The 26,872-nt window shown below is 41.6% G+C and overlaps 2 protein-coding genes across 5 annotated transcripts; both read right to left on the reverse strand.

The window, feature by feature from the left end:
* Positions 1 to 566: 566 nt before the first annotated feature.
* Positions 567 to 6,881, reverse strand: LOC117259120 (integral membrane protein 2C-like). The gene is made up of 6 exons (XM_033630354.2): positions 6,631 to 6,881; positions 4,835 to 4,978; positions 4,456 to 4,644; positions 3,800 to 3,910; positions 1,895 to 2,045; positions 567 to 1,715 (listed from the first exon to the last, which is right to left on the reverse strand). Exons 1-6 carry the CDS (start codon positions 6,721 to 6,723, stop codon positions 1,618 to 1,620), a joined length of 786 nt encoding a protein of 261 aa, XP_033486245.1. The 5' UTR covers positions 6,724 to 6,881; the 3' UTR covers positions 567 to 1,617.
* Positions 6,882 to 10,529: 3,648 nt separating this feature from the next.
* On the reverse strand, positions 10,530 to 26,188 carry cab39 (calcium binding protein 39). 4 transcript variants are annotated; one of them, XM_033631777.2, is made up of 9 exons: positions 25,972 to 26,188; positions 22,854 to 23,041; positions 22,571 to 22,735; positions 21,723 to 21,841; positions 17,132 to 17,300; positions 15,363 to 15,422; positions 14,617 to 14,682; positions 12,841 to 12,984; positions 10,530 to 12,753 (listed from the first exon to the last, which is right to left on the reverse strand). In XM_033631777.2, the coding sequence occupies exons 2-9, from the start codon at positions 22,965 to 22,967 to the stop codon at positions 12,565 to 12,567; spliced, it is 1,026 nt and encodes a 341-aa protein (XP_033487668.1). In that variant the 5' UTR covers positions 22,968 to 23,041; positions 25,972 to 26,188; the 3' UTR covers positions 10,530 to 12,564. The 4 variants fall into 4 exon arrangements, with proteins under 4 accessions (XP_033487668.1, XP_033487665.1, XP_033487666.1 ...); XM_033631774.2 differs by having other exon boundaries at positions 22,854 to 23,072; XM_033631775.2 differs by having other exon boundaries at positions 22,854 to 23,009; positions 25,972 to 26,187.
* Between the last annotated feature and the right edge of the window lie 684 nt (positions 26,189 to 26,872).

Consider the following 26,872-nt stretch of genomic DNA (forward strand, 5'->3'; position numbering starts at 1 on the left):
TTTTGAATTACTTTGTGGTGATTTTGTGCCTCCTTGTGCTTATTTTGTGTCTCTTTGTAGTCGTTTTGGGTGTCTTGAGGTAATTTTGTGTGTTTTTTGGTAGTTTTGTATAACTCAAAGTCATTGTGAATCTTCTTGGGGTCATTTTCTGTGTCTTTGTGGTTGTTTTTGGCTCTTTGCAGTTCCTTTGCAGCTCTTTTTCTGGCACTTTAAGCTGCATCTCAAGGTCTTCATCAGTGGATAGAGTTTTCTCAGTTGTCATGTCAACCATGACAACTGAAATCATTTCAATTTTTTATAATGAATATGCTCAAATGAACTAATGCTAAATTTCTTGTATATTTCTCATCATCATTAAATAATCTCACATCTGATAAACACTTAATGGCAACATGCTTTGCTGCTATAAAATAAATACATAAAATACAAAGAATTCAAGTGATGTCGGCATGTTCTGTGAAGATTACGAGGCATATTAATGTATTTAAAATAACCTGGCTGCAGCATTACGATTGCTGGGTCATTTTGTCAAAGCTCTGAGGGTCATAAAACTAAAGAAGCATCAGTTATTTTCACTACTTTATTCACAGACAGATTTCATGATTTCATCAGCAGACAAAATATACAGATCAAAGTTGGTTTTGTTTGACTAGCGTATCGTATAATATGCTCCCTTTCAGTAGTACTGACTTTAATCCAGTCTCTGACTCTGGACTAAGGCTTAAACGTTGTTTTACAAAACATTCTAACAGTGCTGTTTTTTCTCTTATAGATAAACACATGCAAGTGGAAACAAAGACATCTTTTTTAAAAATGATTCACAAAGGCATTGATGAAGACTGCACTAAAAAAAAAGAAGAAAAGAGAATAGCAGATGACAAATAAGCAAATTCAAAATAAATACAGGTGTTAAGCGGTTTCAATCATGATGAAATAATATACAAAAAAAGTAAATGCAGTCTAATGCCTGACCTTCTCGAACATGTAGAAAATGAAAAGTAGAAAGGGGAGTGAGGAAGCAACAGGCAAGCAAGAGGATAAAGATGCAAGCAAGCAACTAGTCATCAGCAGTTACATGTTTATATTACAGAGAACATGAGAAAAAAAAAGATAATCATTGAAATCTATGGACAATGTTTGCTCTGATAAGCAAGGCTTCATGCTCTGCACAGATGATTGTGTCAGTAGAACTAAGGGACACAAGGTAACCTCCAGTGCAGGAGAGAAAAAAAAAAACAAGTGCAGTCTCCTTGACGACACATGGAGACCGTCATCTCCCCCAACGACAGTAACCGTCATACAAATCCCCAGAGGAAGAGGAGAGGTCTTGAAATTCTAATTCATTAATGGCTAAAGCACTTTGCTACAAGGAAAATCCTGTGATAGAACCAGCAGTTTATATTGCATCGCACTTCAGGGTAAATATTATTTGAGGGAATTGAAAAAAAAAAAATATAGTTATTGAAATGAAATAAAATCTTTTACGACATCAAACCGAAATCACAAGTAAAGTGCAACTCAGACATGATCAGGTCCACAGGAGGATGCTACAGTGGCTGGGGTGGTGACTGAAGATGTGCCTTTGGGTGGGTGGGATGACACGGATGGCCGTTCTGTTTACTCCTCCTCGCCTTCACAGATAGTCGTCTCCACCACAAATGTATTCTCAAAGTGACGGATGTGGTGGCAGTCCTTCGCCTCACGCTTGTTGATGCCTGAGACGGAAACGGGGTGAGACAGAGAGAGTGAACCAGTGACGTGACTTAATCTGATCGCAACAGTTTAACACAAGAAAGTTCCCTCTATTCATTAAAATAAAAACACAGACAGCACCACCGTCTACCATGAGCCTCTTAAAATGTTTCCATTGATCCCTCCATTAACGCCAACTTACGTCTGCGGGTGACACGGCGGTTCAGGCGGTACGTGTCCTTCCCGTTGCACAGGCGGTAAATGAAGGGTCCCAGCTGACGCATGTTGTGCACTCTGCCTGTCACCACCATCTCTTCATGGATGATGTAGGTCTGAGGCAAGTATGTTCCCTTCTGCAAGAGATGGAGGAACAATAACAACAATCTCACAGGAATAGGTTTTCCAACAGAAACACTGAGAGGCCGAACAGAGCAAACACTGACTGCACTGGACGTGTTCACATCACAGCTTAACAGTGCTGACGTTTGAGGGAGTGAAGAGCTGGAGAGAACTTATTAGCCGTGTCACTCCATCCAATTTTATTTAAGCCTTCTCAAAGTATAAACTGCACCACTAAAGACTTTGGTTTATAGGAAGGATTCAGCTGTGTCAATGCATTGTCCTGTAAGGGCTGTTCATTTCTTATAAGGAGAGAAGGGGTGGTGCAAGAAAGCAGGAGGCATGTCAAATAATTTTTAAGCACTGGGGAGGGACTATGTTTTTTATTTTGGCTCAGAGGAGGTGCAAACAAATTTAAATGGCTGTATTTTGTATTTAGTTTTAAAGAAAGCACGTGCCTGTTTTCTTTTCTTTTTTTTTTTTTTTAAATGCCAAAATTACACCATTAATCACAGCCAGAAACTGTAAAAACAGAAATTATTGTTGGATTTTCAAATATCTGTTGGTCCTTGAACACATCATGTGCAATAAGTGCTCCATCAGAAAAAAAGAGAAAAAAAAACATAACCAAATCTGAGCTTAAAACAGTGGTAGCTCATCAAAATCAAAAATAAAAATTATATATCTTTTTAATATTTTGTCATCATTATTATTATTATTATTATTTGTTTCTCTCTTTTTTTTACCTTTTTCTTCTTTTTTATTTTGAATCACTTCATTCATATTTTCTTACTTTCTATTATTGTTGTTATGCCTCCCCCCATGTGATTAATTTCACCTATGTACTCTGCTATGTACTGTTAAATAAGAAAAGTAATAAAAAAATCATTCACAAAAAAAAGGCCAAAATAAACCATTTGCACTACTCCACGATCTCATCTTCAACTTTTACCATTAAACATCAAAGGGTAACTACTCTCGAATAGAGGGAGGGTTGCACACTTTCCACCAGTCACTGCTTATCTTTGGGGAGAGTAAAAAATAAACAAAAACAAAACAAACAAATAAAAAATAGTAAAAAAAAAAAAGTAAAGAACAGTCCCTAAATGACATTTCCCCCCTTTTAATGACACTGTTTTAAAGTATACTGTGCAGGAAAAATGTATATACAAAAGTAACACCTCTCAGTACTCACTTATGGCCCACTATAAGTGTGTGGCAGTGTATTTTTCTCTAGAGACTCTGCCCTCTGCCTGTATTTTCTTATTTTCTTCTTCCTCTCTGTGTTCAGGATGTTTATGGGCGTTGTCCCTCAAAGCACTCAGGTCAGGTCGGGGCATTTTTAGCATGGTTTGTGGTTTGGTTAAATGTTGTTCTGTATTTTTGTTTTTATGTGAAACAGTTAACACCCTGGGACTTAGGACAAACTGTAGAATTTCTCTGATAATAAAGTGTAATCATGCTGCTACTAGCAGAGTGCTAATGAGGATAACAGGAAGAAAAACAGACCATGGACAGACACCAAAATTTACTATCTGTTTGGTGGGCGAAATGATGGCCCTCTATTTTCTCATGCTTCAGCACTACAAAGCTGCATCACAAGCGTAGCTGCGCAGTTACTGACGCCTACATCGTTACCACAACAGACAGGCTGACCTGATCGCTTGCAGATAACCGTGCACACAGTCTGCCTCAAAGATCTGATTTCAGATATCTGATTTGCCTGCAGGTGCAGGGTGAGCGCAGCCTCAGATGGCAGCTGTGTTACCTTGACATTGATAAGCAGCTCCCAGAGGTTGCGTGGTGGCATCACGATGGTGGTGTTGAGCTCAATGACGTAGCACTTGTCCAGAGCGATGTCGTGGTAGGCGGTCAGTCCCTGGAAAATAAAGCAGTTTATAAAAGGTCGACTGCAGACAAGTGCTTAGGGGTATTTTGTTTTTCTAATATCATGTGTTGACAGTGTATTGTAGAATGATCTGAGTCATTATAGACATGTTAATGGTAGAGCTCTGAAGATGGCGAAGTTGCCATTTGATTCAAGTTGATTGCCTTTAAGATCTGTACGGATATCCAAGATCCCCAAAGATAGGTAATCTGCTATAGTTTCATCTAGCACCATCAAGTCAAAGTTTCAGTTTGTCCAATACTTTGGCTTATGGTAACCATGACACCTGCTGAACAGCTGTATATTAGCAGTGTCACTAGATGTTAGCATCCTGATGTTAGCATTAGGCTCAAAGCACCGCTGTGCCTGAGAGCTATTAGCAAGACTGTAGACTGTGGTCTTTTGTGTTTTATATCCAACTTCATATTCCTTCTCTTTTTCTGTAATTAGTTTAAAGTGGGCTATTAGAGATTTAATAGGGTACTTATGGTGTTCTGTATTCAAGCTGTATATGTCAGATGTGTGTTTGTCCTCACTCTGTGGAAGTCGTGGATTATATCAGCGGGGTCGCTGCCTCCAAAGTGAGGCACGGGCACAGTGATCTTCTCGTAGTTGTCGGCCAAGTAGATGCCAACATTTTCCTCCAGCTCCTGGCGCCCACGCAGTGGGGCATATACGGAGTCTTCATACAGTATGCTGCAGTGGAACATGTTATCCTCTGGGATCTGCACACACACAAACATATTAGCATCTGGATCATAACACCAGCGGGAACACTGGGGAACAAGTCTATAGCAAGAATATCCTTCTGTTACAGCAGTGACATTTTAAAAACTAAGGATGTATTTCATTTATGGACACGATATTTGAAGCTGAGACACATACAATGCTCAGTAAAGTATAATCAGGTCTTACATGAGGTATAAAGTAGTAGCGGTAGACATAAATGGAGGCAAGGACCAGACCGGCCATGAACACGACCAGGCCAAACGTCAGGCAGCAGAGGCCGTTGAGGGGAGACTTTTTGGGCCGCAGTGGCAGGACCAGCTCATCCTCATCCTGGAAAACACACACACACACACACACACACACACACACACAGTCATTAATACTTCAAATAGGCACAGAAAAGCATTTCCAGACAGCTTCAATCCAACTTCCAGCTTACTCATCTTCACCGTGACAAGCAGCTGAGAATGACCCAAATTAACTAACTGCTAAAATAGAAGCTCACATTAATGGCGACGCAGCATCTCAAGCAGGAATTAGTAGAGCTGAGCCCGGCTAGAGGAAAGGATGACGGAAAGCTCGGTTATGAAAAGTTGACTGAGATGGTGAGTAATCTCTCCAGACGCCTCCAGTCTCGCAGTCCATCTGCCGGAGCCACGCGCCCAACCTGCGTTGGCAGGGTGGCACTACACTATAGTAGCCACTCGCTGTGCGCTTCCATTTACAAATATAATGACTAACAGACGAGTGCTGTACCGTACAGAGAGTGCCGTAAGCATTCGGCAGGTAAAATTATCTCCTGGAAAAGTGACTCTGCAAAATAACAACAAAGGTTCCTATTGTGAGCTGGAGAATGGAGTATTGTGTGTGTGTGTGGGGAGCAGCTGTTGTACGAAACTTAAAAGAAAAATGTTCCATAATTTTAAAAAGGAGATGACACAGAAAGCTAAAGAGCAGTGGCTTCTTTCTTCTCTTTGCAGAACACGTTGTATACTCCGCATTTAATACTAGGACAGCATCTTATCTTGCGTGTTTTCATTGTCATCACAGTTCAGTGTGCTGTTCTTTGTGGAAGCATTTGGGAACAGAGGGTGCATGAGGACAAGGCGACAACTGTGCAAACACACTTTTGTGAGACTCAGATCTTTGTGTTCTCCCACCCCACTGAGAGAGACAGATACAGGCTCTTTCACACCAGCTGAGAGCGTGACACACCATGAGGCCTGTGCGTCTCCTGTTCTGTACATTTGGATGAACAGATTTCAAAGTCACACAGCCTCTCCAGCTCTGCACTTCTGCTATAGCCACTTTAAATGCATGCCTGTGATGTCATATCTATATTCCATTATGGCTCATCATCTTCGGGGCTCACTCATGTATCTTTGATAAAGGGCTGAGGCCATGCTGGGATGCTGCCACTGCAAAGTTGAGGACTCCGACCGGCGCTCTTCCTCATTTAGAGCTGTGAAAAATAATCTTGCATGCGCTGCAAACCACAGCAGCCCATCTGCCATTTTGTCAGCCAAAGCTCGTGCATTTCTTGCACTCAACCTTTTTTTTTTTTTTTAAAGCTGTGGTTTATTTAAATCTGCATTGAAGGAAACCAGAGGCCATGTCAGATATAAATACAAATCTTTTACATAATTGCTTTTTGCTGGTAATCCTCCATACAGTCCTGAACAAAAGAGCATGTATCTGCACATTATAATTACTTACATCCTGCCTGCAATAAGCTCACTGGCGCAGAGGAAAGCATCGCAGCAATGTCATGAATTGTTCCCAACCAAATGGCGATAGATGCTGTCAAAAATCCCCTGCTGCCGCTCATGGCTGTGCAGGTGCAGGCTGCCCCGCAGAGCAGCCAGGCAGCAGAGCAGCGCACAGCAGGCATCACATTACACATCATATAAAGACGACACCCACGAGCATTACAATTATTATCATTAATAAGAGAAATAACAATAAGGGCCCGCGTCTCTCACCATAGGATGAGGGATGAGGATCTCGGTCTTTTCGCCATCATTCTCCTTCTCCACTTTCTGTCCCGCGACAGACTGGAAACTGATCTTCACCATGTCTCGGTGTGTCTGTGTGTGTGTCTGTCTGCAGGTGTCTCACTCTTCGTCTGCGGTAACGATGGCTGGCCACCTTTCTGAAACAAGAGTCCCTCGCCTCGTCCTCCTCTCACCGCTGGGCTGCTCCTCTATCTGTTTTTGTCTGTATTTATCTACCGGAAGTGAGCAGGGTTTTTTTTTCTTCTTCTTGTCTTTTCTTTTTTTTTTTTTTCAATAACCGCCCTTAAAGGACTAGTGCGGTGTTTTTCGTTCACAGAGATATCCTCCTGACACAAGAACTTTTGTTTGTGTGCATTTTTAATTTCTCCTAGCTATTTGGGATCAGTAGGACACAATAAGTATAAAAAAAACCTTAACACTGTCAATGATAATAAAGTCCCAAAGTCTTCAAAAGAGTCTTAGCTTGTTACTGTTGCTAATATTGGTCAACTTTGTTGCCATATCAAACTACAAACATTATTTATCTTAAATAAACAAGTTTCAACCATAAAATGTGATCAGGTTTAGGACCTTGTCCACTTTTGTGTGGGGATCGGCTGCAGACTTGGCAGAGATGGCCGCCATCTTGTTAAAACATGGATTGGTGTTTCTCAATCAAGTACGCCAAGTTTGGACTTGCACACTTGGGAGTTCGGACTTGGCAAGTTCGACTCTGAGAGTACAAACTCCCAAGGGCAGCTGCCATAGAGTGTGCCAGTAAATCCGGAACTCCATTAGCGCTTTTAGCACTTATGGTTCTCTTGTCCAAAAGTCAATACGTTTTTTGAATGGGATTTTGGTAAAATGCCTCAAATAAGGTCTGTGGTTAACAAAAGCTTAAGTGAGTTTCAGGTTTTGTTCTACGACATAAAACACGTCAGTAAATACCCTACTTGTGAATTTTGAAGCTTTTACGTGCCGTAAAAAAGGCGGTTGCTAACAAGTTGCTCAATACGACTACAAACCCTGTCGGGGACAGTAAACGTCATCACCCCCGAACAGGCGAGAGTGCTGGCAGTCCGCCATTACAGCTTCTTATTTAGCTTAAACAGTCCAATTTTTCCATTATACAATGTTTTTAAAATAAAGCAGCCGAAATCAGTTGAAAGCTTAGTGGCGGTGACGTCAAGAGTCATGCGACCGTGGAGTATCATGTAGTCCGTTAAAGCCTAACGTTAGCTTTTTACTTCTGGCGATCACATTTAAGCTTCAAATGCGGTATGAAATGTGTTCATATGTGAAGATTATTTCGCTGAACAAAACCTGTAAGTATCATAAACTTGTGTTAGCCACAGAGCTTATTTTCTGACATAATCCAAAACGCAATGCAAAAATCACATTCACTTTCTCTTCCGGGAACCAGCGCGATGCTAAACTTCTGGGTTTTGACGTCAGCCCTGGCACACTCTATTACCGCTGGTCTGTGTGAGCATTCTGGGATACCTGGCTGTCAAAAGTCCACACAAGTCACCTCTCGATGCATCCTCGCTGGAACGGGCAGAGCAAGTTCACATCCAGGCGTTTGGACTGTACTTGGCTGGATGCGGACTTTGAATTGGAACAGTACTTGGGCTGCCACTGATGACGTTTCACAAGTCCACAAGAACACAACTACAGGCAAGAATGCAGATTGAGAAACGCCTACAGTGTATTTTGCTCTGACTACCACTAGATGGCAAAAAAGTGTCCACGAAGGAGGACAACAGGTCTAAAATTAAGAAGGGCAAGTAAACCATAGATAGATAGATAGATAGATACACTTGCACAGTCATGAACTGAAAAAGAAACAGCTGTGCAGGAGGCTTAAAACTGGGTGAGGAATGTTCAATTAAACACAAGAAATTTGTGCTCCAGAGAAAGCATCATCACTCAGTGAAGGACCTCCTAAGCCCTATGATAAGCTATTATGGCAACTATACAGACCAGTGAGCAGTGATGACTAATACGTCTCTGGGGTCATCAGGTGGGGACCTCCTTTCACCAGTGTGTCGTCTAGTTGGTCCCACGACACCTCCAGGAGGCTCTCTGGCATCCCGGAGTCACTCCCCTGATGCCAGCTCTCGCTGCTCCTCGCACCAACCCAACAACCTCCTTTATCTTACCTATGTTACCACATGGCTTTGACTGTGCCGAACAGTCAAGCTCTGCCACCAAGGTGAGGTTGTGGAAGACCGTCTCATGTCACAGGTCACACACCGTGACAAGACTGAGCACAGAAGCAAGACACAGGGTGCTTATACTGCTGCATCAGCGAGGTCTCTCCCAGGCAGAGACTTCAAAGCAGACTGAGGCTTCAAGATGTGCTCAAGCTTATTTGGAGAAGCTCAAAGAAACGGGCAGTGCTGAGGACTGTAGATGCAGTGATTGGCTGAGGAAAATTAGTGCAGCAGATGAAAGGGGTTCTGGTCAGAATTAATGGTGTTCTCAATGCTAAGAAATACAGGCAGATGCTTGTCCATCGCCATCACAACCCCAAACATACAGCCAATGTCATTAGGAACTATCTTCAGCGTAAAGAAGAACAAGGAGTCCTGGAAGTGATGGTATGGCCCCCACAGAGCCCTGATCTCAACATGCATGCGGCTGTTACTTTTAGGAGGTATTACTGGTCAGCATGTTAAAAATGTAACAGGTAACACTAATGTGTCTAATTTAATTACTTCCTCAGAGTAATATAACCCATTACATTTGATTACTTTTCTAATAAATGTTTTGAACTGAGCAGTGGAGGTGAAAATGCCCAGAAATAGGTCATGCCAAAATAACATACTCCCATACGGCAAAAAGATGCAAAGCAATTCAATTAGTCACCCGGGCTATTATTTCTTTCTCTATATGGACAGGTCTTTAATTCCTTTCACACAAAATTGTTGCTCCATGTGTAGCCACACTGGGCCAGTGAAAGGGACTGGGTGTGTAATTGGGACAAGGCTTTTAATTTAACTTTTACCGTAAATTCTACATTAAAGCTTTGATCAAAGATAATATATTCAGATACACCTTTGTAATCACCAACATTTTCATTAGATTTTCTCCATAACAGTAACTGATTAAACACTAATACTAATAAGTTTGTTGGCCCAACACACCAGGAAAAGTATTTGCAATATTAGTGTGATAAATGTCGGGATGCTTTTTGGTCGCTGTGATCAGGTGTTAGTTTTTATTAGGTACAATTAATGACACAATTCTGTGGAAGCTAATGCAGCTAATATCGATGTTTCAACTGCTTTCTTTCATTTAGTTTTTCATAATTATAAAATAAAATAAATGTTTACAATTATGATACTAAGATATTATTTAGCAGATGCTTTTCATAATTATTATAAACTTAATTTGCTATAATAATGTGGAAAAAACCTTAGCAGTGATTTTTCTTTCATGTGGCAGAAATGAGCTTCCATACATTGTGCTGATGTGCTGTTTTGTTTTTCACCCTCTAAAATGTAAGGAACTGTTATGGAATAAACTTTTCAACAGTATTTAAGATCTCCAACTTAATAAACTACATTAAATTCTGGATAATTCTGGATGGCTTTAAGTTTTGAATCATTTAGTGAGACGTTATGAATTTGTCATAGGCCATTGACAAGATGACTTCTGGGTTGTAAAATATAAATTTGGATGTTATATTCCCCTTTGAACGGAGCAAATCTGCAGACGTACACTGATAATACTTGTGTATATGGCTTGTATGGAATATATTTCAGTAAAATAAATCCTTGAACTAAAGGGAAAAAGGCACCACTTCAATATACCGAGCTGATGTACATACCCAAATGTTGTCAGCTGACTTGTGTCTGTAAACAGGAAGAAAATGACACAGCTTTTTTATTCCAAATGTTTTTTTTTCTTTATTTCAATTGTAGGGCCCAGGCCTTTGACACTTCTGAAAGCACCCACACGCTCTATGCTGAAACTGGAGTCAAAGTCAGCATACAGCCAAGCGTTCAATTTAACATTTCAATGTTGTTAAATACTTGGAAAAAAGAAACAATTCCAGTACAACATCTTTAGTACAGCATCATGCACAGCCAGTGGAGGAACATGCATGTTCAATGCGAATGGAGGAACTGTCAGATATCCGATTAGTGCTGTTAATCTGCACTGAGATGGTTTCTTATTTGCCTCTTGGTTTTATTACATGGACCATTTCATTCACTGTAAATTAACAAATCTGCGGTTTCATCAGTTTTGCTCAGCACCATGAGGACAATCCAACATGCCCTAAGTACTCTGCTACCCACAATGCTTTACACTCACAATTGTACTGGAATTATAAACCCTCTGAGGAGAAAGGCTCGAACATGAGGAAGGGGGAAAAGTAAGAATGGTGCGCTGAGTTGCCAATGTCCTAATGAGCTCACCCCTGAAGCACACTCACTGTGGGGCCACACAGCACTCCCAGGCCTCTAGCAGAGTGGTGAGAATGAGGAAAAACAAGTTAATGAAATTGAGGAGTTTTGGGGGGGCGCTATCCTCGACTCCAGTTAGGTGATGTTGATCGCTCAGCACCTCACAAAGCGCACAAACACACAGGCTTTAATGTTTCAGTTAATGCTCTTCCAATCCCCTCCCTACCTCCCTCCACTCCGGCACATTTTCAGCAGTCTGAGAGATACTCAAAATGTACATGGAGAATAAAAAGAGGATTAACAGATCCAGAGCTAATACCATGACATTCCTCCGCTGTACAAATTGTTAATGTCCTATAGGTTAGCTAAATGTGAGCTGGCCCTTTAAGTTATGTACAAAGAAACCCAACAGCAACCATTTCAGCAGTAAAATGAAATGCAAAAACAATGTCACTTAACTTGTTTGTTGTTTCTTCTATGGTTTTAGAAAGTAATTTGATTACAATTAACCAAAAACATGAGGTTTAAGGTAATATATATATAATATATATTCATATGTCAAGGTTAAACAAAAATCTACAAAGCAAAAAAAAAAGGCATATGTACATGTTCACCCTGTCCCAGAAAACAAAAAAAGAGACCCAACTCTCGGGCTTTACCAAATTCATGCCTTACATCCCTCCTTCCCTCATGTGCTTCAAGTGCTGTGTCGTAACAAAGCACACAGGAGGTAAATGGTTCTGTGTGATGGCATCTGAGAGCTCGTCCCCATGAATGGCTAAAATGAACCACTGTTTGCTGTTTTGGATGAAGGCATAGATACGAACTTGTAGCAGTTGCTGTGATGCACGTGCAATTCCGAGTCTGTGGCACTGAACATGGGAGCCAGACTGGGCAGGCCATCACAGAGCCGACGCTGGGTACAGCCATGGATCTGTCACATTTCAAGGCATGCAACCAACACACCAATGTTCAACTTGCTCGTACCATTTCCATCACAAGGTTTTTAGCTGATATTCTTGCAGTATGTGTGTATGCATGTTTTTTATGTAATAGATATCTGCGTGTAAACGTGTCTACTTTTGTTCCTTGGTGTGTGTGTGTGTGTGTGTGTGTGTGTGTGTGTGTGTGTTTCTATCAGGAAGTCTGCCTTACTTTGAATGCACCAACATTTTCTGTTACTATGTTTGATGGACTGTTGTGTCATTATAATATACCTAACATGTCTCAATGTGCAAGAAAGCAGCAGCATCTATTATTTTCTCTTATTTCTTTTGAAGGAAAAAGACTGAAAAAGAAAAAAGAAGTAATCAAATGTTCACTGAGGAGCAGAGGAGCTGGGGACGTCCTGATGAGTTGATATGGGTACGTTGGTTTTTCGTTTGTTTCCTCAATTTTTGTTCAGAAACCAGAACAGCAGCTGCTGATGGGTCCGTTAAGCAGACGTTGTCTGGGTGTTGTCCAGACATGGTCCTGGTGGCTCCTCCCCCTACCTCTGCACCCTGCCTCAGGCCTCCTGGGGGGCAGGCCGCTTGAGGTCCCTGATCTGTTTGACCAGGTAAGTCTTTTCGTCATTGAACTGTTCGTCCTCCGTTCTGTCGTTCTGGAACTTGCTGAGAAACTCAATGAGTTTGGTTTGGTTCTTCAGCAGGATGTCCAGGATGGGCTGCGTCTTGTTGGGGTTGGCCACAAACACCTGGGAGTTTAGGAAGAGGGCAAGGATGTTAATATGTGCAGATATTCTATATCTTCGATGTGGTGGAAGCTGTGTTTGGATTTTTACCTTAAAAACATGGAAAGCCTCAAACTGGATGTTGCGGCTCTTGTCCCGTAGAAGGTTCATCATTAATTTGAGATTCTCTGGCTTGCTGATGTATTTCGTCATTATGGTGAAATTGTGCCGGTCAAGAAGCAACTCCCCCAGTAACTGTGAGACACAGAAATAAATATTAAGTGGAATATATATATATATATTTTAGTTCAAATAAACACAAGACATTTGTACTCTAGAGAAAGGATCAGCGCTCAGTGAATAACCTCCTAAGCCCTATGATAAGCTATTATGGCAAGGCTTAACTATTCTATTCTATACAGACCAGTGAGCAGTGATAGCTAACACGTCTTTGGTTCTTTCTTTAAATAGACAGTTGCAGATTCATCGAATAAACAGGCTCACCACTTTAAACCCCAATCTTTAACTTCCTTTTCCTGTTAATGTTAAGCAGCATTAAAACTGAAAACACAAGCCAGTTTTACAAACAATTCTAGTGTTAACAAATCTTAACAATATCAGAAATTAATAATAAACTTTACTAGAAGAGTGCACTCAATGTAGTGGACGCTCTGCCTGGACAACTCTTTTAATTCACGCAGACGCGTTTCAGAAGCTCCCAGAAGCTGAGAAAAATACACACTTCATATGTTTTTGACAGAGCTGCTACATAACTGGACTTTGAACAGTATTAACTTTGTCTGCAGACGATAGCACAACAAAGTAGGAGATAACAACAATAAACATGATTAAATCAGACCAAAAATTAAACACTTAACTACATCGCCTGCTTATTTACGTAAGATAGAAGCACAGGTATCGAGGAAAAAGGACCAAATCAACACAATCTGTATGTCTACAAAATCAGGCAGGTGAAACGCTAAGTGTCTGAAATGCTGATGGAGTGGTATGACGCTGGAGAAGACAGACAGTGGAGACCTCCACCCGGTGGAATTGTCCCTACCAGCTCCCTTACAGTTAAGATAGCACTGAAGATAACAAAAACAGTGCCCAAATCATCTGTTATCATGGCTAACTTTAGTGGATCATAACATTCTGAATAAGGAAATAAACTGCAGATGCTCTAGTTCAAAATAAGACCAAACCTTTCTATAGATGTCAGTTTTAAAGCCACAAAAAAAGGCAAAAATGTACCCTGTAACAAACTGCAAAGCTTGTTGTTTTTAGCCAACTGATTCACAGACAACTTGCAGCCCCTACTGGCTGGTTGGGAGGTGTCAAGAAGCAATCATGGTATGAAACAATCACTAAAACAAGATTTTAAACAATTATGAATTAGTCATAAATGTGCACACCAAATATTAGGCTAATTGGTGCAGCAGTTTTCAAGATTATCTGCGGACAGTGGGATACACACACTCACAAACATGCTTACACGTGACTATGCATGATCCCTGGAGATGATTAACAACTTGAGAGAGATAGCAGGTTTCAATCTTTGGTATTAATTTGTCAGTGAGTTGGCAATTTGTTTATATTTTGACAACAGATTATGAGTTTAGAAATACAAAATGCATATTATTCAGACTAAGGTGAATGCATGCGCTAAATGTAGTCATAAACATAAGGCAAGTGACGCTGAAGTGAAGAAGACTCAGAGAACATTACTGTGCTACCACCACTAGATGGCAGTCACAACAAGGTGATGAAGGTGGAATGGTTCAGAGAAACCAAACACTCTGAGCAGACCCCGTCTTTAAATAGCTCTCTGAGTAGAGTTGCACCACTACATGAGACCTGTTTACTGGCACGACCCGTGGGCCTTACCTTGAGGGACTGCCTTTTAGTCACGTAGTTTTCTGAGTGGAGTAACTTCTCATATTCACTAAAGAACTAGAGAGAGAGGAAGAGACAGTGACAGAGAGAGGACAGAAAAAATAGAAGTGGTCGGGGGCGAGACAGAGACAAAGCGAGAGTCATCTGAATGCGTCAAGCAGTGGTTTTCACAGTTGCATCTGTGTCTTGTATCACAACACAATGACAGGAAAATGAGAGATTTTCTGTCAGAAACTGACAGCTACTTTGTGTTCACAGCCTGCAAATTATGTCCCAAATGGCTGGTTTGATGTTGTTGAGGAAAGAGACTGTCAGCATGCCAAACACACAGACGGCTACAACTTTAATTTGCATGTAACTGGTGAAAAAAATGGTTAAATTCAATGAAAGTTTGTAGAAATAGTAAGCACTGAATTCCACTAAGAAGGCCTTTAAACAATGGTACATACTACAAAAAAGCTGCACCTATTAAGTGATTAATGATCACTGAATAATTCTTTGTTCCTCTGTTTTGTTGTGATCAACTCTGTACTGATGAATATTTTCGAAAAATACAATTTTGTCAAATAATACCTTAAGATCTGTATTGTTAACCACTTGTTTAGCTACTAATAAACACTGGTGGTAAGGACACATCCAGCCCTACTTAAAATACAAATCACTCTAAGCCTTTCTGTCTCACTTTATGTAAAGCCATTTCTTTTTAAACACTAGGTTTATGCTGAGTGTGGACTTACTCTGTCATAATGTTGCTCCAGAAACTCTGCACTCAGTAGCTTGTGTCTTGTGAGGAGGTCCTGAAAAAGACAATGCAGACTATTAGAAATAAATTCATACTTTATGTTTACTACTGAGGGTGCTTTCACACCTGCCCTGTTTGGTTCAGTTCAATCTAGCTCAAGTTCGTTTGAGCAGGTGTGAACACAGCAATCTCACTCAGGTGTGCACCAAAACAACCGGACCGGAGACATTCTTGTAGAGTTGGTCTCAGTCTGGTTACAAAACTCTGGTGAGTTTCGTTTATGGTGAGAACGTGTTCCGACCTGGATCTGAACCAACTGCAGTCACATGACACATTGTTTGGGTTAAACATGAGCATGTTACAGTCCTGGAGGATTATTAATGTGCACCTCCTCCTGTACTGCCTTAATATGCACATTCAGCACATCCAATGCATCAAAACATTGTTTTCTAGTTGGAGCCGCGCCTCATTTTCAAACTGTATGGTTTGACTAAAATGAACAATGACAGCAATATAGTCCACGATGAGCAGCCCTAAAATCAACCTGCGTAGTTGTCCCTCCACTGTGACATTAGAAAGTGTCACATTTATCTTGCTTTTGTTCAACGTTTGGTTTACTTCTTGGATTTTTTCCGCATGAAAATTCTGACCAATAAAGAGCAGCTTTCTCGCATAAGACATTTAATCTGGTCCGTTTGTAAATGCTGCCGTGAGAACACGAACCAACTCTAGGCAATTATACAACTATGTAACAAGATTAGTCCCTGATTCAGACCAAAGTGAGACAACTTTAGGTCTGAAAGCACCCTTAGCCTGGCCTCGTCTGTCTCCTTTTTGGACACTGAAGATTAAACAAACTGAAGCACATGCAGAAATAATCCTTCTAAAAAAAATTGAAACCCCCAACCTAAAATTAGACTGAAAATGTTTTGGGTCACGGTGTTATTAGTGATTTTTCCAGACATAATTCTTATCAAAGACATGAGACAACTGGTTTATGAGATGCAATTAAGTTAGCAAATTCATCATTTTTGCTTTGTAAGAAAATAAATCTTAGCTTTAATGTCAGGATTAAAATCGGAAGCGTGGTGTTAAAGTTTGTCCAGATAGCACAAGATTTCTTCCCGTCTTTAAAATGCAAGTTTCAACAACACACCCCTCTGACAGAAGTCTGAGTCATCAGCAAACTTCTGGTAGTGGTTTGAATGACAATATGACTTAAAATGATCTCACTTTCAATCAGAAATTCAAGTTAATCATTGAAGAGACTCTGACAAGGTTTCCACGTCAGCCACTGTAACTTTCCGTTTTGAAAATTAGAGGTAGATTGATGCCTGCATAGCATAACTTTGCCTTTATGAAACCTGTCTGTCCCATAACAGCAGCCACCGTTGGCTACAAATCCTCAACCTCCGTTTGTTTGTGTCAGTGTGTCTTTATAGCTGCAATATCAGCAGCAGTCGAAGCATCATCAAATTTGCTGTTTGAGCTTCTACTTAGTTACAATGCTTCAGATTATATAATGTAAACAAACCACCTTCAGCGGAGTCGCAGGAAATGGGAAATGGGAAATGGGAAATGGGGATGCTGAAGAGAAATGTCTTGAAACTGTGAACAGCATCTCCGCTAATCACTCACAGGATGTTAATGACTTAGTTTTGAAATGATGCTTTTAGATTCTTTAAAGAAAACAGTCACTAATTTTAAGGAGTCACAGATGTTTTAGAGCACTATGCAAACAACTGAACAGGTGAACCAACTTACTTTGAAAGTGGCAAATGCATCTGAGGCAATGTCGAAAGTAGACATCTCCACATATCTGAAGAAGTCGTAAAACTGCTCTGACCACAGCGTGATTTTGGCCAGCGGTTCATGTCTGATGCACTCCCTCAACATGATACCGCAGTTTAGGGCAATCTCTGGGGACTCATACCTGCACAAGACAGCAACACAGGACAAGGACTCAACATCATATAGAAGCAAACTGCACACACATTCATTTGGTGATAGCAAATAACATTTACGACGAAATGGTAATTACACATGACCAGTTGTATTAATTATGTCATTAATGATGCTTAATTTATTTATTACTTTGTGAATATATTTCTGTGGAGACATTTTTACACAGCACCTGCATAGTATAATGAAGAATTAGCATTTGTTACATCATTACAAGAAAAAAGAAATCCTGTGATAGGAGGATAATGTCGATCATCATCAAATCCACTATGCTATGCACAACATGGGAGCTCGACACTAGACTAATCACATTGAGAGTATTTGTACATGTCGAAGGTTCATTGCTTTATTACAACACTTTAAACAGCATCCCTAAAGACTTTACGGAAAGACACCCATCGTGTCATGCCGTGTCATATGATATGTGTCATAGCCAAGGTGGGTCAATCCAGTTGCGAAACTCTGGGAAAAGAGGACAGTGTTGTATCATGTGACACCCTTGTTGAGGAGTGAGTGAAGCTCAAGCAATACGCTACCACAGTAGGACCTGTGTGTATGTAAGCTGTGCAAAGCATTTTTTCTTTTGTTTTACTTTGTTACCTTTGTAAGGAAATCCAGCCAAAGAACCAGAGTCAGTTTTTGGGATCAACAAGCTAAACAACAGATTCATCTTCAAGAGACTGAGCAGCAAAAACACTGGCACACTTTCTGCTTGAACTTATCATTAAAATTAAATGGCTATAGAATAATGACACCAGCAGTCTTTAGATTGATTTCCTATAAGCCTCACTTTCATTATGCAGTTCTGTCCGCCACCTGGTATCATCTCGCTGGGAAATGAAGGCTTGATTTACAGCACTAAGGAAGTGCGTCAGGATAGCACTTTTATTCTCCTGGTAGCTAGCAGTGGCTATCCCCAGTTACCAAAGAGTTTCAATGTAAGCTCCAAGTTACTATCCCCAGTAGCGGAAATGGCGGACAAAGGAGACACTAGAGTAAATGTGGAAAACAAAATGCAGTGTGTCCTGTGTTGCTGGGAGTTTCTAGGCTCTGAGGAAAACGGAAAGCGATCCCGGTTGTCTTTGCAACAGCTGCGCCAACAATAATACTACTTTGTAAAGCTAGAGTGGGAAGAGTTATCAGTTTCCACTTTAATAGCACCAAACAATGTACTATACTAATATCATTCTAGTGCATTCAACACCATCCGTCCAGCTCTACTGGGTGACAAGCTGACAGCAATGCAGATGGATGCCCCCCTGGTTTGTAGACTACTTGACTGGCAGACCACAGTATGTGCGCTTGCAACGCTGTGTGTCAGACAGAGTGGTCAGCAATACCGGGGCCCCGCAGGGGACTGTCCTCTCTCCCTTCCTCTTCACCCTCTATACCGCAGACTTCAGCTACTGCACTGAGATCTGCCATCTTCAGAAGTTTTCTGATGACTCTGCTATAGTTGGATGTATCAGCAAGGGTGATGAGGATGAGTACAGGGCTGTTGTGGATAACTTTGTCACATGGTGTGAGCAGAACCATCTGCAGCTCAACGTGGCAAAGACAAAGGAACTGGCTGTGGATCTGAGGAGGACCAAGACATCGGTGACCCCTGTTTCCATCCAAGGGGTCAGTGTGGACATTGTAGAGGACTGGGGGTACACATTGACAGTAAACTGGACTGGGTTAAGAACACTAACGCTCTCTACAGGAAGGGCCAGAGCCGTCTCTATTTTCTGAGGCGACTGAGGTCCTTCAACATCTGCCGGACTATGCTGAGGATTTTCTATGAGTCTGTGGTGGCCAGTGCTATCCTCTATGCTGTTGTGTGCTGGGGCAGCAGGCTGAGGGTGGCGGATGCCAAGAGACTCAACAAACTGATCCACAAGGCCAGTGACATTGTGGGAACGGAGTGTGACTCTCTGATGGTGGTGTCAGAGAGGAGGATGCTGTCTAAGCTACGAACTGTCTTGGACAATGTCTCACACCCACTCCACCATGTGCTGGTCAGGCACAAGAGTACTTTCAGTGGGAGACTCATACCACCAAGATGTACCACTGAGCGCCACAGGAAATCATTCCTGCCTGTGGCCATCAAACTGTACAACTCCTCCCTCTGAGTGGCCCTGAGACTTTCACACACTGCAATAATTTAATTTAACTTGTGCAATAACCCCATTCACCCTGACTGTATATATTCTGTTTGTGTAAATTTTGTTTACAATATATATACAGTACAGGCCAAAAGTTTGGACACACTTTCTCATTCAATGCGTTTTCTTTATTTTCATGACTATTTACATTGTAGATTCTCACTGAAGGCATCAAAACTATGAATGAACACATGTGGAGTTATGTACTTAACAAAAAAAGGTGAAATAACTGAAAACATGTTTTATATTCTAGTTTCTTCAAAATAGCCACCCTTTGCTCTGATTACTGCTTTGCACACTCTTGGCATTCTCTCCATGAGCTTCAAGAGGTAGTCACCTGAAATGGTTTCCACTTCACAGGTGTGCCTTATCAGGGTTAATTAGTGGAATTTCTTGCTTTATCAATGGGGTTGGGACCATCAGTTGTGTTGTGCAGAAGTCAGGTTAATACACAGCCGACAGCCCTATTGGACAACTGTTAAAATTCATATTATGGCAAGAACCAATCAGCTAACTAAAGAAAAACGAGTGGCCATCATTACTTTAAGAAATGAAGGTCTGTCAGTCCGGAAAATTGCAAAAACTTTAAATGTGTCCCCAAGTGGAGTCGCAAAAACCATCAAGTGCTACAACGAAACTGGCACACATGAGGACCGACCCAGGAAAGGAAGACCAAGAGTCACCTCTGCTTCTGAGGATAAGTTCATCCGAGTCACCAGCCTCAGAAATCGCAAGTTAACAGCAGCTCAGATCAGAGACCAGATGAATGCCACACAGAGTTCTAGCAGCAGACCCATCTCTAGAACAACTGTTAAGAGGAGAATGTGCGAATCAGGCCTTCATGGTCAAATAGCTGCTAGGAAACCACTGCTAAGGAGAGGCAACAAGCAGAAGAGATTTGTTTGGGCCAAGAAACACAAGGAATGGACATTAGACCAGTGGAAATCTGTGCTTTGGTCTGATGAGTCCAAATTTGAGATCTTTGGTTCCAACCGCCGTGTCTTTGTGAGACGCAGAAAAGGTGAACGGATGGATTCCACATGCCTGGTTCCCACTGTGAAGCATGGAGGAGGAGGTGCGACGGTGTGGGGGTGTTTTGCTGGTGACACTGTTGGGGATTTATTCAAAATTGAAGGCACACTGAACCAGCATGGCTACCACAGCATCCTGCAGCGACATGCCATCCCATCCGGTTTGCGTTTAGTTGGACGATCATTTATTTTTCAACAGGACAATGACCCCAAACACACCTCCAGGCTGTGTAAGGGCTATTTGACCAAGAAGGAGAGTGATGGAGTGCTGCGGTAGATGACCTGGCCTCCACAGTCACTGGACCTGAACCCAATCGAGATGGTTTGGGGTGAGCTGGACCGCAGAGTGAAGGCAAAGGGGCCAACAAGTGCTAAACACCTCTGGGAACTCCTTCAAGACTGTTGGAAAACCATTTCAGGTGACTACCTCTTGAAGCTCATGGAGAGAATGCCAAGAGTGTGCAAAGCAGTAATCAGAGCAAAGGGTGGCTATTTTGAAGAAACTAGAATATAAAACATGTTTTCAGTTATTTCACCTTTTTTTGTTAAGTACATAACTCCACATGTGTTCATTCATAGTTTTGATGCCTTCAGTGAGAATCTACAATGTAAATAGTCATGAAAATAAAGAAAACGCATTGAATGAGAAGGTGTGTCCAAACTTTTGGCCTGTACTGTATTTGTTAATACTATTGTTTAAATTTCTTATATTTTCATGTATCTTTCCTCTCTTGCAAGGAGCACCTGTAACATAAATAATTTCCCCTCGGGGATCAATAAAGTATTTCTGATTCTGATTCTGATCTCAGTAAATATCTATTTACTCAATTTGGCTATGTTATTTTCCAGCATTATGAGCATTGCCTTCTGTACTGTACGTTCCTGGGCGTGATATAACTCCAAATTTGGCATCTTTAATAGCTACTTTTATCTTGCTTTGTCAAGCACAGGAACAACTGATGAGGGTGATAACCAGTATATGGAACTTGCATCACAGGAAGCTAGACAGACACAACTTTCACCACAGTTCAATGCTGCTTTAAGGCAAAAACATTTGAAGCCATTTTCATTCTTGTTCTTGAGGTAGCAGTCACGCCATTTAAAAACAGGTGCTCTCATTTCCCTTTGTGTTAGGCAGTCACTCAGGTGCTCTTCAATAATAAGATAAGCTCAATGGGGGGCATTATGACTGTGTGTGTGTTTGTGTGTCCTTACCCTTTAAGCAACATGAAGAGGATATTCTGCTGGGTGCAGAGGTACTCCACTGTCGGCGTCCGAGTGCCAATCTGACGCCTCAGGATGTTGTTGAAGATCTGAGCCACATCTTTTTTACCCTGGGGGCAAAAGATAAACCACATATGTAGGTGTGAGGAAGTTGAGGTTTATAATTATAATAATAATAATAATACATGAAGAATACAATGCACAAAAACGTTATACAGCACTCTTCCACACTGACAACTAGGAGCTAGAGAAAGGTGGAAAGCAAAAATGCAGCTCTGAAAATAAGGTATGGTGTTGCTTAAATTGTGACAGAAATTAAATAAATGAAATTTTTTTGGTGTTTCAGCATCAAGAGCAAAGATTAATATCCTCTTAAGATAGTGACAAGGACACTGACAAATTGCTACCCATAACACTACAAAAATTCAGCATGCACCAGTTGTGCACACAACTCTCTAAAATGTTGAATTATTGTCATATTTCTATGGTGTACGCTTATGATTTGCAATTCTTCACCAGCTTTGCTTTTACACACAGGGAGGATGGGTGAGGGTAAAAGAGGAAGAGAGAGATCACACAACACAGTGAGTCATGCTGTGATAGAGTGAGTCAGGGAAGCCTGCAGCAGCAGTTGCCACACAGCACCAGTCTGACATATTGCAGGGAGACGTGAGTTTGCCCACACATCAACATAGGCAGATGTGTACCTCAGATAATCTTCAACCACTTCTCTGCCTTCTTAGTGTTAATTAAATGTCTCCCACTTTATTTTCACTTCTTTCAGTCTCGTTCATTAAATATCGTTCTCACTCAATCTTATAACAGATGCCAAGTCTCACCTCAAAGTCGATGAGCTGCAGGTCCGCTATGAGGGTGCTGAGCAAGCCACTGTTGTAGAGCTCCTGGGCTAGCTGGGCCACTGCTTCTGTTTGGGGCTCTTTCTCATTAGTCCCATAAAGGATCTCCTTCATCGCCACCAGGCTTTTTGACACCTCCTCTGTGGCCTTAATAATAAACACATAGCGCACGTTACAGAAAGCTACTTCAAATTCATTTTCAGAGTGATGAGATGATGAATCCCACAAGTGAAGAGCGAGCGAATTTGCACGAGATTCACCCTACCTTCTCGGCCTTTTTGTCCGAAATGTCGTGCTTCTCGAGCACCGTCATGCTGTCCTTAAGGTTTTTGACGATGTCCGCCGGCGACTTGTGGGACTTGCCAAAGGGGAAAGGCATGGCGGAGAGTTACCACGAGCAACCAGGCAGCGGACTGTCCACCTGAGCAACGAAAGGTGAAACTGGATCAGGGCCTGTGAAGATGGCGGCACTGCTGAGATGAGACTGAAAAGGATGTAAAAAGCACCAAAGACAGAGACAGACCTAAATAAACGTTGCTGTACTGTATACAAAAAAATCTTAATGTATAAAATAAAAGTCTTAAATAACAGATGACCTACAAATAACATGGTCTCAGTTATTCCAGGCAATATCAGGCAGGACTAACACTGGAGCAGAGGCATTTCCTTTCTCTGACATTTAAATTAAATCTATTTTCCAGATTTGTTTTTTCCTCTATAGCATTTTTCAAAGAACTGTCTGAGTTGTGATACCACTATGGTTATTGTGGGCAAATTATCTTGACAGTGAGTTATGATTTCTATCACCAGCGTACATGTAGAGTAGCAAAGACAACAGCAGACCGAGAGAGAGGAGCACGTAGTGCTGTCTGAGCTTATTCCCAAAAAGGTGCTGTTGGTGGGCCAATTCCAGTTTCCGTATCATAAGCCACCATTAGCTCCTGCTGTAAAACAAAGCAGCTAGCTCTGATGCCAAACTGTGAATTAAGCCCTGATGAATCAATCACTGATGACATTTATTACTAATTCAAGTCCCATACCAGGGAAATGTTAACACACTAGAGGAAAGGTGATTTATTTATATAACTTGTGCACATAATATCTGGATCTGACCTTCAATGCTTTATTGTGAGGTAGTACAATCTTGCGAATCTTCTGGTAATTGTCGGTAAATGATTAATCAAGCAATGTTTACTATGACATAGGTCTACTTGCACCGTGATATAGCCTCAGCCCTTTGTATGACCCATACTCCCTGACCAAGTAAACACCGTGTCACATAACTAAACATACAGCACGTTCTAATGTTACTAATTTCAGTCAATAATCACAAACAAAAACCTCTAACCGGAGATAATACTGAACCACTTCACAAGGACCATATCTCACCACTGCTGTTATTTAACTGGGTTACTTAACAAGGACCCTTATCTACACAACTCCCTGACCCACCCAAGCACCTCACGTATACAGCGGGGCAAAAGCCAAAGTTTTCTGAAGAGACAAGAAGTGAGATGAGAAATTCCAAGAACCCAGGAAGCATGTCAGTAAAACTTCATCACAGTATTATGATCATTTCAATCAATCAGTTATTTTCATTAAACATTCTGCACGTTGAGACATCTGTTTCCAGTGGGATACTGACGCCACAAAACATCAACACGAGGTACACATCAAACCCTAAGAAGCACTGATCTAACAGTCTGTCACCAACCTGTTGTCCTGCCTGGATCCTCTAAACTCTGGACACAAACCCTGGAGTGGTCACACACGTCCTCTTATGTCTTGGCAGGGAGTCCACATTTAGAAAGCAACGCTGGGGCCAGGAATATAAACCAAGCAGCACCTAAGTGGGAGGTGCAGTCCACCACCAGTCGTATGTGATGTGTCATGTGTGACTAAGTTGAGCTATAAAACATGCCACTGGGTTCACTGGTGGCTCACCCAAGTTGTGCTTGCTTACATCTTTATTAATCTGGACACACCTCAACTTCGCCAGGTGGCCAAATCCGTCTGTCGCACAGACTAATGCTCGTTAATGTAGCCAGCAGGCAGCAGAACCGCCTCTCCACTACTGACCCGCTTCAGTGTCACACAGTGACGCAAATAGGAGGAAACATATGGCAGGTCCTAAATCAGCTGGTCCCTGCTAACCAACAATGACTCCAGTGCTTGCTAATCGTATCGTATACTGGAGTAATGTTAGGTCAACAAATGTCAGAGGTGATGTGCTCCTGACTTTCCTACAAACTGATCTAACGTGGCCTAAGAGACGGATAGGGAGTCCAAATCTCTGCGACTCTTTCAAAGGATACCACCGTCATGCTAGCCAGGACATGCTTCACATATCCGCGATTACACCATGGCCCTGAAGTGTAGTTACCCTCCAGGAAACAAACAAAACAGTGCCAAAAAAACAGCTCAAACGTCACCCCCACCCTTCAGTCCAGACAGGAGATGCTCTGCTATCATCTGACAGCAAGCTAGCAAAGAGCAGCTAACGTTAGCTAATGCTATTCCAGTTATCTAGCTAGCTTATTTACACATACCACAAACTCTCCCAAAGCTATTTCAGCTACACTTCAGACAAGTATAACTTAACTAACTCAAACAAGTTGCACACCCGCGGCCCAGTAAGCTGGCCAGTATGAAGCTGACAGTGAGCACCGCCCCTCTCTGTTATCCATGCCTGGTTTGTGATGGTGTGAAGCCTGCCAACTTTGCGCAATGCTAACAAAATGGATACTTGCTCACTGAGTAATTCCGCGTCTGGCAAATGCAACACAGCTATAATGCAGAGCTACAGTAAATAAAGTAATCCAGCTACCTTTACTTTGCACTCAACAGCTCCCCTTTTTGTCTGTTTGTAAGCTAGCGTGGCCTGTAATATTTCAATCACTGTCCACCAAACAACAGTGCTACTGCTAACTTGCTTGTGGAAGTGTGTATATGTGTGTGTCGACACACCGAAGGCCTCAGCAGGCCTGATGGTTACAAACCTTTCCCGACTGCTTTAACCTCATTTTAAGCAGCTACGACAGTAAGAAGTAGCTAAATTTATTACAGCCAGTTTTGTAACGTGATATTGGTAACGTCATTTAGCTAGCCCTGTTAGCATAACGTTAGCCTGGCCTGGCAGTCGCTCCCTGCGCTGGTAACGTTACTATCAAGCCCATGCCTGCCTTTAGCACATCAGCAACAGCAGGCTATGTTCAGCTAAACGTTTTTACTCGCTGAGAGCTGTCCAATAAGCTAACTAACGTTAGCAAATGTAGCTAGCTAGCTAACTTTAAGGCAACCGTTTTCAGCTAAAATAGCCTCACACCACAATGCTTGCAAACAGTGATTCACAGCATTAACGTTACATACACATAACATTATACCTTGTAAACGGCGTCTTCACTAATGTCCCCCGACTTGTCAAGACAGCAAAAGGCAACTCAGGTGCTCCTCGGAACAAAACCTGCTTTGTTTTCCCTGTTCGCCGCCTCCCCTTGTTGGTAAGTTGCTGTAGTTAATTGTGCAGCCCCTGTTTCCTAGTTCTTTCTCTGAGCTCGACTGGTGAAGCTAGCAGCGGAGCGGGTGTCACTGCAGCGGCGTCTATCGCCCCCTCTGGTCGTCTCGTGTCACTGCAGCAGGGGTGGTTGCACTCCGCGAGGATGGCATGTGACCGCAGGGGGGCGCCCTAACCCCACAGACCATTTGATATATGTACAGGTTGGTGATGCTCGAGTTATGTTCATTTATAATGCAAAGCATGTCATAATAATAATAATAATAATAATGTAGGTCTAATAACTGTCTGTAGATTTATCCTAAGATAGGCCTACTGGAAGACAACAAAGGCCTCGGAATTGAAATTTAATTAATTCAATTTTAATTTAATTTAATTTAATGCAATGGTGGACATAGCATTTTATGAAGGTATGCTCAGTAGAATAAATGGCGATCAGGAGAAAGAAGTATATCCTTGGGCCCAGTTATGGACTCATATGAAAACAGAATTTAAGCCTATATAAATATGAACTTGCTCTATGCTCTATGAACATATGTGTGACTTGTTTTTGTTCGTTAGTTTTTTTTCTATACACTGGAGTCCACCTCCATATTATAAAAAATATGTACCTTGTATTCATGTATGCCCGGAAATTAATATGTGTATGCCATTTACCAAGCTTTTAAAACCAATAAAAACTTGAATTATAGATACTAATACTACTTCTACTACTAATAATAATAATAGTAGTACCTTGGATTTATATTTTGTGTTTCTGGATAGAATGA

This window comes from Epinephelus lanceolatus, chromosome 4, assembly GCF_041903045.1.
Source record: "Epinephelus lanceolatus isolate andai-2023 chromosome 4, ASM4190304v1, whole genome shotgun sequence".
Classification (NCBI taxonomy): domain Eukaryota; kingdom Metazoa; phylum Chordata; class Actinopteri; order Perciformes; family Serranidae; genus Epinephelus; species Epinephelus lanceolatus.

What these genes read in the sequence shown, in the direction of transcription:
- LOC117259120 (XM_033630354.2), bottom strand. Translation starts at nt 6,723, where the DNA reads ATGGTGAAGATCAGTTTCCAGTCTGTCGCGGGACAGAAAGTGGAGAAG. An exon ending in TCCTCATCCCTCATCCTATG is followed by an intron (nt 4,979 to 6,630) that starts GTGAGAGACGCG and finishes TGTGTTTTCCAG; the next exon opens with GATGAGGATGAGCTGGTCCT. An exon ending in TAATCCACGACTTCCACAGA is followed by an intron (nt 3,911 to 4,455) that starts GTGAGGACAAAC and finishes TTTATTTTCCAG; the next exon opens with GGACTGACCGCCTACCACGA.
- cab39 (XM_033631777.2), bottom strand. Translation starts at nt 22,967, where the DNA reads ATGCCTTTCCCCTTTGGCAAGTCCCACAAGTCGCCGGCGGACATCGTC. An exon ending in TGGAGCAACATTATGACAGA is followed by an intron (nt 14,683 to 15,362) that starts GTAAGTCCACAC and finishes CTCTCTCTCTAG; the next exon opens with TTCTTTAGTGAATATGAGAA. An exon ending in AGGCTTTCCATGTTTTTAAG is followed by an intron (nt 12,754 to 12,840) that starts GTAAAAATCCAA and finishes CTAAACTCCCAG; the next exon opens with GTGTTTGTGGCCAACCCCAA.